This window comes from Crassostrea angulata, chromosome 3, assembly GCF_025612915.1.
Source record: "Crassostrea angulata isolate pt1a10 chromosome 3, ASM2561291v2, whole genome shotgun sequence".
NCBI classification, from domain to species: Eukaryota; Metazoa; Mollusca; class Bivalvia; order Ostreida; family Ostreidae; genus Magallana; species Magallana angulata.
In genome coordinates, this window is record NC_069113.1 from 54,180,641 (window position 1) to 54,191,766 (window position 11,126).

The 11,126-nt window shown below is 30.9% G+C and overlaps 1 protein-coding gene across 1 annotated transcript; it reads right to left on the reverse strand.

Moving 5' to 3' along the window:
* Positions 1-435: 435 nt before the first annotated feature.
* Positions 436-9,417, reverse strand: LOC128176553 (uncharacterized). The gene is made up of 19 exons (XM_052842965.1): positions 8,898-9,417; positions 8,735-8,814; positions 8,607-8,650; positions 8,152-8,512; positions 7,837-7,931; positions 7,475-7,648; positions 7,284-7,364; positions 6,724-6,849; positions 6,387-6,497; positions 6,170-6,241; positions 5,933-6,060; positions 5,747-5,833; positions 5,575-5,664; positions 4,402-4,512; positions 4,095-4,299; positions 3,871-4,014; positions 3,668-3,753; positions 3,505-3,575; positions 436-1,571 (listed from the first exon to the last, which is right to left on the reverse strand). Exons 1-19 carry the CDS (start codon positions 9,276-9,278, stop codon positions 1,274-1,276), a joined length of 2,745 nt encoding a protein of 914 aa, XP_052698925.1. The 5' UTR covers positions 9,279-9,417; the 3' UTR covers positions 436-1,273.
* Positions 9,418-11,126: the final 1,709 nt, after the last annotated feature.

Consider the following 11,126-nt stretch of genomic DNA (forward strand, 5'->3'; position numbering starts at 1 on the left):
TTTTTAATAAATATTTATAGACAAAGCATCAACACAAACATATAAGCATTTGAAAAATATCATTCTGTTAATATTTATTAATATTTCTAAGCCAATATATGCCGGAATTAGCTAATTAATGGGGGGGGATCAATTTTGGAATAACCCCTGGACCAAACCAGGATATAAACATTTTCTAAAATTTCACCGTTTGGTGACTTTTTACAATTATTGTTGAAAGAAAAAGAAATCCCTAGCGCAGAAATACATAAAATATGGAAAAATCAGAAAATTTAGCGCATTTTCAACAAATCCCCATAGGATCCCATTGTAGAAATTAACAACTTTGAGAAGACCCACAGGGGAATAAGGTGGTAAAATGTTTTTATTCAAAATAATTGATATAGAAGTAACACTAAATGCAAGAAATTTAATCAAAATATTTAGGGTTGAAATAGTTAGACCCGTCCTCGTTAAGAAAGTTTGACAATATAAAAACAAATTCGACGTTTGCGTAGTTTATCCAGTGCACCCTCATAGGCAAATGAATGGATTGTTTTCATACAGCAACAATTCGTTATAAAAAGAGGACAAGTAGGTAAACATTTCCAAAGTAAGAATAACACTAGTCATTAGCTAACACAAAATAATATCGTTATATCACAAAACTTAAGAAAAGTACTTGTATCATTAGCAGAGTATATTTATTACTGTCTTTATTCAGAAAAACCAAGAGCTTTCACATAAGCAAAACACCTAAACCTATATATAAATTTCAAACCTTGAACTAAAAGTAAATTTATTCACTGTGTAATGTGTGTATCATTTGCAGACAATTACGATGATTCCTATAATATTCTTAGCATAAAAACACACACGACAAGCAAACAACATTAAATTTTATAGCTCAAAAGAAATATATCTAAAAAATGTGGATCCGTTTTGAACACTGAACATCAGAACTGATAAAGTAATATCAAACAGTCTTTTTTTAATTTGAAAACAAAAATACGGTAACTTCAAAATTGAAACTGATTTTGTAAATAGAATTAGTTAAAGAAACATGAATTTGTATAAACAATGTCTTCTATAATCTGCAATATTATTTTATTCAAATATCAAAACCGAATGAAAATGTTTAATATAAAGTTTCTTAGGTCAGCGTCAATACAATTGCAAATTCTAAAACAATAATTGAATTTTTTCATAAAAAAGTAAAATGAATCTTTTGTTATTAAACCCTGATTCAGTCATGAAGTATGTTCATTGTCAGCATCTCTCAATTAAAGATGATTCACGATGATGTTTCGTTTCCTTGAATGTTCATCCGTCCTGTGTTTTCCGCGGATCCCTGACTCTGACGACGATTGGTATCAGGACCCGACTGTCCACCTGTTTGTGTCGACCGCAAGGCGTTCCTTTTATTCATTTCCTCCAATGGGTTAGTTTCTCTGTCATCAGAATTGACCAGGTCTTCTATTCTTACCTCCTTGCTGTCCGCTTGTCGCGACTGACTTGTTCTGTTTTCATCAGGGCCGTCTTGAAAACTCATGTTTAACATCCGAAATTGTACGTTTTCGTCAAATGGATCACTGAAAATAGGATTTTTTTTTAAAATGTGTCATAAAAACAAAAAGTGGATCACAGGATTACGCCATGTTTAGGTAACAATTATCTAAAAGAAGTCTTATTGACAAGAAAAGTTCTATATAACAAGCAGATTTGTAGAACATGCACTTTAAAGGGAACTTCTTAAAAATAAAATTTCTTTCACGTGCTTAGGATATTAATATTATTCTTTGCTTCCATTTTGAAATATTTAAAAGTGAAAACAAAGTTTCAGGGAAAAATACATTTGTGGTCAATGATTCTATTAATACGGTGGATGGAGTAAACTGGTATTTACCAAATAAACAACAGTATATTAACATTAATTTTAAAATTATTTCATTTAAAACGACAATGATTAAAAGTCTTGAGTTTAAATACACTCGGTGTTTTTTAAACAGCACTTTATTGCCAAATTCCTAAGAATCTTTTCAACGGATATTTTTATATCCGTTGTATCATAACCCATTATATCAACGGGGAATGGAAAGATAAATAGATATCTTAAACTTTAATCCTTAACAGATTCAAATTAAATATTTAGAGAATTTAATTATCGAAAGAAATTATTTTGTACTTATACGGGATATACATGTATTTCATTATATTGTTTTTTCAAATATTTTATTTCTTAAAAAATCCATCTGCACTTAGATATCTGACTTTGATTTTATTTTAAAACAAGACGCTTTGTAATATAAGTACTGTGATTATAAATCATGTCGAGTAAGATTGGTATAATTTAGTGAAAATGAACCTTAAAATTTAACAAGACCAAAACTACGATTAAGTATTTACTTAATACAACACACAAATTAGTCAAATATTGAGAGCAGCCTTATATTTGAAACATGATATTTTAGATTATCATTTACATCAAAGATAAGGGTAATATTAAGAGTGTAATTTTAATTAAATTTGATTGGTCGCATTTTTTTAATATTGGAGTAGAATGTCTTGTAGAGCGTACAAACAAGTATCATTGTAATAAATGAAATATTTAGAGAGGAAATAAACAGTGCCTTCATCAAATTTATCTAAACCTTAAAAAAATTAGGTTTTACTTCAAAATGACCTTGTTTACCATGTAAGTATTTATTTCTCCTTATCCAGACCTTTTATTATAACTTCTGGTACTTGGCAAGAAAATACATTGTGACTAAAGGAAGTTGTTTTAACTTTTAATTATTTAAAACAAGACGCCCACAGGCTTTGACGGTCACCCTGGTACCCTAGTACCTTAGCCCGTAAATGGACCTGTCAGGGAGTCTTGCATCTCATACTTTAATTTGGAATCTAAACCCAAATCCGGAAACCCTAAACATTTATTCAGAAGAATACTGGATTATTAATATTCTAGCCCCAGGGCCCAAAGTGGTAATTTTTTGAGAAAAAAAAGATCTGCAGGCTTTTAATGGCAAATCTTGTAAAGAATTCACAGCTTCATTTCTGCACACATCATACATTCAGTTTAATGCCACAAGTACACTGCACATGATATAAAAGTAGATTTCTTAAAATAGAATCAATATCAATTTTTACATTATTGTTTTCAAGATAAACTTAAAGAAGCCACCTAAATCCTGACCCAGCGGCCATTTAAAAATAAAAATTGTAAAAGGGCTTTATGGAGATTTTTACCACATGTGTAGGAGAAGAGAAGAAGATTCTCGGAAATTATGGTTTTTGTTATTTCATTTGTCTCCGCCCATAAAGCAACGGGATAGTAAGATCATAATTTATACTTGTTCCTTTTATCATATTCATGCCCTAATCAACAATCATAACAAATAGCCCTGTATTTTTTAAGAAATTAAAAATCTAAACGCATGACGGACGACTAACGCCGGATAACCCACGGCGACAATCAATAGATATTGGTCACCTAAAAGACTCAGATGACCTAAAAAGAATTACCAAAGTTGTACTTCAAAGTATCCCTGTTTTCCATACTTGTATCTCCTGCGTTGTCCAGTCGGCCACCGTACCTACAGATAAGGGAAACCACACATTTAGTAATGTAAACGTTACGGTTTTTTATGAACAAATGTACATCCAAGGAGAATAACGCGATACATACACTAACTGTTGCATCCGAGTGCACTCTAAACACGACTCCAATGTTTTCAGGACCACCATCATTGTCATTATCTCTCCAATTATTGCCTTTATAAGATAAAATTAAGATCAACACTAACAGAGAGAATAATACTTATTTTCAGTTTTTTCATTTCAACGTGTATCAAAATATTGTTCAGGGCTTTGGAATTTATTATTTTGTACCTCTTTTAACGAGACACCCAACTTCGATTAATTGGTCACGTTGAAGAACTCTAGGTTCGTCAACAACCATTACTGCAAATCGACCCTGAATTCCATACGGATACAGATACCGATGGCCATTGTCCCACATTATGGATATAACACCTGTTTAAATCAACATTTTAACACAATTTGTTGAGACAATTGATGATAAATGGGGGCATGGTGTTATTATATACACTTACCACTACGGTCATGACTAACAACTGTTCCTGGACCGCGAGAATCTTGTTCATCAAAGTTTGATTGCCAGTCTGGACCTCTCCTAACTCTGGTGCCTATAGGCGGCATATTGATATCAGTCTCTATGTAGTCATCGTTGTCACTCTCGTCATCACTGTCATCTTTCCTTTGGGGAGGGGGGTTTTGTATATACTCGACAAGGTCCTCCTTGACATGTTAATAAAACAAATGTATATCAGAAATGAAGAAGTATAAAAAAATATTAAAATAAGGTGCAAAGAAATAAAAATAAAACAACAAACATATAACCATGTCTACTCCTCGCAGTGATAAGTTGAAAGATTGTACTGCCTCAATCACCATATCAGGATCTACTTGCCGAAAGTTAGAAAAGTATGGTCTCAGATCCGTGGCTAAAAGCTAATTAATAAAATTACTAAATTAATAAAAAAAAATGCAGCAAACTATAATAGACTTGTGAATATTGTTTTTTGACAATTTTTTTAAAGGTTACTCTGTCCAGTTTATATATAATTAATCCTTTTCAAAACATGAATAGTTGTTTGTTATCTAAAATCATGTAACTCTTTAAAATGTTTTCATTCAGGTTCTGTGTATCAAGGCCATGTAACTCCTCTCTCTGTGAATATTAACTATATATATATATATATATATATATATATATATATATATATATATATATATATATATATATATATATATATATATATATATATATATATATATATATATAACTTAAATGAATAAAAACATAAAGTCCGAGTAAAACATAAGCGCTTTCATTTTCATCTTCAGATGTTGATATGTGTTATGCTTAAAAATACGCCACCACAATACGTCAACACCAGAGACTTTGCTAACGTTATTATGACGTCACAATAACGGCGTTACTTTGGTTAGTTGTAAAACATCTGAGGATGAAAATGAAAGCGCTTATGTTTAACTCGGACTTTGTGTTTTTTTATTCATTTAAGTTTTCTATATCTTATCCGACCACTGTGAATTTTTTCTGGATGTACCTATATATAATATATATATATATATATATATATATATATATATATATATATATATATATATATATATATATATATATATCTCATAATGAAATAGTTTATCAAAAATCAGTTTTTTTATTCACTTTTATTTAAGTTATTTATGACAAATATTAACTGTATGATTACTTCAACTTAAATATGCTCATTCACTTCTGATTGGAAGGAGATGAGCTTTCATTTACATAAAAATTCGTTTTTTATCAATGTTTGCAGATAACTTGTAATAATAACACCCTTTGACGTTTGTGTTTGCTTGTTGCTGAACACAAGGGTGAAGAAAAGATATAACTTTCATGTTTGTACATACTTGCTATTTTCCAGTACATGACCTCTACGTACATCGATAAGAAATATATATGAAGTTTGATATTTAAGTCTAGTTGTTCACATTATAAAAAATTACCTCTCCTTCAAACTGGTAAATAACTTTGTCAAAATTTGCTGGTCTAACAATTTTTCCATGTGTCATTCTTACTAATGGCTCTATAAAAGACTGGAGAAAAAATCTTAAAAATAAATAACGACTTCTTAAAAATTGATGAAAACAATTGATGGTGCTTCAAGTTTTCTTTTACCTCGTCCGCCTTTCCAAGTGGAACGCAGTAAACTCTAATAGATGACCGTCTTATGGCCTTAGTCAGAGCGCCTATATCTGCACGAATCTTTAAGAAAAATAATCATTAATTTATACATCTGTATATTCAAAAAGTAAAAAAGCAATAGGTAAAACTATTAGATCAGAGATAGTAGGGGTTGTCTACCATAGGTCGCTCTTTCATGTCTGGAGTAAAATCTGCACATCCAGTTACTCTTTCTGGGGTAGCCATTCCGTCTGTTAGTACAATGATACGAGGGAAAAAGCTTATTCCCTGAATTGTTGGGAGAGTCACTTCAAAACATATATTAAAAAACATTTTACATGTAATAGATATTGCTACTTGAATTGAAACAATACCAAAATAGCAAAATTCTGTTTCTAAAACGTTACGTTTTTGTACCTTGAGATAAAACAGCATATGACAGTAGAATCCCAGCTGACAAAGGGCTTGAACCCCCTGGTCTCAAGTTTCCTAAAATATTTTGAACTTACATCAACTTCACAATACTTTATGTTTACAAACTTTGTCAATGCATTTACATTCCTAACATTATAAATATGCTTATTATGTTGTTAATGATGTTAGTGATGTTTGAAAAATTATGAGTGGTACTAACTAATTTCTTGTTTCAGTTTTGTGTAATTCATACAACAACGACTTAAAACTCCGGTGAACCCTCCAAAACAAACCAATCCAACCTTCTGACTTGAGGGCGAATGTTCCAAACCTTTTGAAAAAGTAAATTATATATATATATATATATATATATATATATATATATATATATATATATATATATATATATATATATATATATATATATATATATATAACATTGCCTTACTTGATATACATGTTGTTAAAATAAACATAGTTATCCGATATTACCTGAAATCATTTATAGATCAATGTACTTTTAAGTGAAGGAGAATGCATGGACAAGTAGTACAGACCGGACAAAAATTTTATAGACAGATTGATCATCGTCTGGAAAGCCTCCCCTGACATACTGTCTGAAGTGTCGAGGCAAAGAACATTACATTGACCACACACATTATCGATTGGTCCTTCCATGGAAACTGTAAAAAATTGTATGGTTATGATTCAATATAGACTCACACGCATTCAAATACGTTACATGGCTTTTTAAAATATAATTGATATCTATTATCCTCTGCTCCGTCAAGGCCAGGAGTTAACAGATACTGGAATATTTAAATATGAATTCACACACTTATTCAATACTTATAAAAACTTATCAGACAAGGTAAACAAGAAATCCTGTTTAATAAAAACACAAAGATATATATATATATATATATATATATATATATATATATATATATATATATATATATATATATATATATATATAACACAATGCTACCTACTTGCTTCGCTTAAAAAAGATTAAAACTATTTTAAAAAGAAAAAATGCCTTTTGTTTAAAATACAAACCAATATGATTATCTGAAAAAAAGATGCATGAAATAATGTAAAAAATGTAACTTACTCATTCTGCAAATTTCATTGTATTGATTTATCCAATATGCATCAGGTAACATCTCTTTTTGCATCAAATTCTCGGAATTGTCTTATCAATCATGAAATGGGAAAAGCAAAATGGTAGCGTCATTTATAAACTTTAGAAAAATATTTAAAATGAAAAAAAAAATAATCTTAACATACCATGGCTATTCATACCATTTGTGTCAAGCGTGTTTGATCCAACAAATGGCTGTCTGGTACTATTCCCGACAATATTTGGTTCTTTAGGCATGTTTTTCTGTTGCCCCTCACTGTCTTGTTCTCCAACGTTTTGTTCAGGATTTACTGACGTTTCCGATACAGAATCGTGTATTTTTACATCACTACCCACTGAAGATGAAGTATTTACGTTGTCTTTTTTTAAGTTGATTTTCACAAAGTGAGCCAAAATAATTTTTATCCGAATTTTGCAGTAGTTTACATTGATTTGAAAGATCAATATTTCATCTCAAATCAAGACATTTATAATTGTCGAGATAATGAACTGCAACATAATGAAGAATGATACACTGATTTACCTGAATTGTTTTCAGAATGGCAAAGAGATAAATCCTCATTTCCCTGATCTGTTTCATTAGATGCGTCTTCAATATCAATGTTTTCAGATGAAAAACTATAACAAATTCGAAAAATTGTACAGTAAATCATTTGGAACCCGTATAAGGTAATGTTGTCATGATATAGTTTTTTTTTATCTATTATAAATAGCCAAATCTTTTAAAGGGATATTAGAAGCCCTAAATAAATGTCTTAAGGTCTTATTCATAAACAAGTTAGAAGTTGAAAACAATATCCCTGTAGCCCGATGCTTTGTAAAAAAAATCATATTTTACCTTTTCTCTCCAATGACTGGTTTTGAATCAGGCTTCAAGGGAAATGAATTGAGGGAAGTTAAAGCTTTTTCATTTTGATGAACTGATACTTTTGAATCTTGCATTGTTTTTTGTTGTGTTGCTTTTGGCACCGAAGCAACATGCGATATTCCATCTTCCATAAGGGCTACAGGTCTTTCTAATTCCTCGCTTTGTAACAAACAATCTGATTTGTTTTTCCGTGTGGATTTCAAAACTTGAATTTCCTGGTCTAACTGTTCGACTTTTTCAGTGAGTTTACTCAAAATAAAATGTAGATCTGAGATTGTATCATCTTTTTCCTTCTGCCTTGCTGTGAGTTTGTTAATTATGCTCTCCAGCTCTTCGATTAAACAATATTATAGATGACTTATAACTTACATAAGCAATAAAAAATTACAAAGAAATAAATGAACATAATTTCTTCAATATTTTACCTGCTGTTACTTGAAGTCCTCTCTCCTTCAACTCATTTTGACTGCTGTAAATGAAATATCATTACAGTAAAGTTTTAAAATTAATTTAAGATAATATATAAAATGTTAGGAAGTTTTAGTATACTTACTTTGAACGTGAGTTCATAACATTTAATATCACTTCGTGGTCTTTTTCAAGATTTTCTAACGATTTATTACATCGTTGGACCTAAAAGGTAAAGTATAAATTTTATCAAACATCATTTTAAAATGTTACTATAGTAATGAAAAACTGAAATAATAGGACATTACCATTTGATATATGGTATTTTTAGTTTGTTTGTTTGGTAGTATACTTTCTTCAATGCAGCTTCTATTTTCAACTGTACAGCAAGAATATTCGAAATGATTGTCAACATGACGTTCCTCTTTTTGTAACGTTGATTCAACTGATGCACAAGACAACGAATCTTTGCTTTCAAAAGCAATTGGTACACCATCAATGTAATTCTCCTTGCAGAAAGTGTTAATAGATGAACAATCCCCTTTCTTTTCCTTCAATGTTTCAATATTTTTAGAAACATCGTCAGAAGGCGACACGGTCGTCTTTTCATCCGCGCTTATATGCAACAGCGTATCCAAAATCTCATTCTTTTCATGAGAGTTTAGAGAAGCATTACAGGTTTTGCTCATTTCAGTAGTCTTCTCCTGTGATATTGATTGTCCCTCTAATGGTACTATGGGCGATTTATCTAAACCACAACTCGATTCATCAATATTGACAAAGTTCTGATAAGTCGGGGGGTCAACAGACGAACCCACATTGATACTTTGATCTGCAACGATAAGAAACTGGTTGAATAAAAGTAAAACATGAGGCCCATGGGACACATCGCTCATCTGAGCAACGAAAGACATAACATCAGCTAAATGAAGTCATAAACAAAATACCTGGACAATTTAGCATGACATATCCTGTACCAGAAATTTTATTTTTTCCCCTGGATATTTTTATGTTTATCATTGAGCCCCTTTTTGTAGCAGAGTGATTTGATAGTCATTTCACATATTGAGCATTGCAGTTTTCGAAAAGATCTTGACAACTATAAGCATATTCGATATGTCAAAGTAACATATATCATTTGAGATTTTGTGAATAATTTTAAATGTTTTCCTTTTTAAAACTTGACCCCACCCATTTTGGCCTCACCCTACTCTTATACTTTTGACGAATTTTAATCTACATTTCTTGAGGATGCCACCATACAAGTAACATTTGATCTAGGCAGTTGGTTTCTAGGAAATGTTTGAAGTTTTATTCCCCATTGTGGTCCCACCCTATCCCCTGGAATCGTGATTTGAACGAACTTCAATTAACCCTACCTCTAGATGATATTTCTACACATGATTCAGCCTTTCTGGTCGATCGGTTTCTAATCTATATATTCCAATGTAAACAATCGACCCCCATTGTGGCCTCACCCTCACCATATCTATGAGAATTTTTAAAGAAAAATACCAACAAATATTTGATTATCTTAATTATCTCCCCTGGTAAAGAGACGTGGTCCTTTTTTTGAAAAACAAACTTAAATCTTCACCCAATGGTGTTTAGTGACAAGTTTGGTTGAAATTGATCTAATGGTTCTTAAGAAAAAATCAAAAATGTAAAAGGTGCACAGAAAGACATCAAGATAGACAGAGAGACTGGCAGATGAAAAACGAAAAGTGACCATAAAAGCCCACTTGAGCTTTAAACTCTGGTAAGCTGAAAAAGGAATTTGAAGACACGAAGTAAACTATATGGCAGAATTGATTGGCCGTGTTCACAGAATAGCTTATATTAAATCAAGTAGGCAGGCACATCGTAACTTAAATGAACTTAAATATTCGTATATATGACACTTTACAACAATTTAGATTTTAATCTTCACATCAGGCATGTGAACACATATGAAGTGAATGTTGCCTTGTTTAAAAATATCCATACGTAGATCTTTGGCTGTATGTAAAGAGGAAACAAACTAATAGACAGTATTATTCCAATGAAATATAACCACAGATCAAAATAGTTTTATTTGTCATTGATTTGTTAATTGAACCAATAGATCAATTTCATTCTAAAAGTTACTATCTTAACATTCAATAGTAGGAATGGTTTGTAGCTAAATAATGTTGACTTGCCTGTATGACCTTTTTCGTTATTACTAGAAAAATTGCCCATGATGACCATTAGCCTGTCTGAGATCGCCGAATACACAATCTAATTTGTCTCAGTTCATATAACAAAAATATACTAAAATGTGGGAAGTAACATATTGTTTTGTTCCTTTTTGTTAAAGATATGTCCGTTCCATATCCGTTTTTAATAAGCAGCATAGTTGGTTTATTTTTAGACCTTAAAACTTTTTTTAAATATAGTATTAAAAAATACAAAGAAATCGCTGTTCAAAGAATTGTTTTCAAAACAAAAAAAACTGATTTTCTCCAGCTTCTTGCTTGATTAAAAATATTTTGACACTGATGCTCGTATTTCAATAA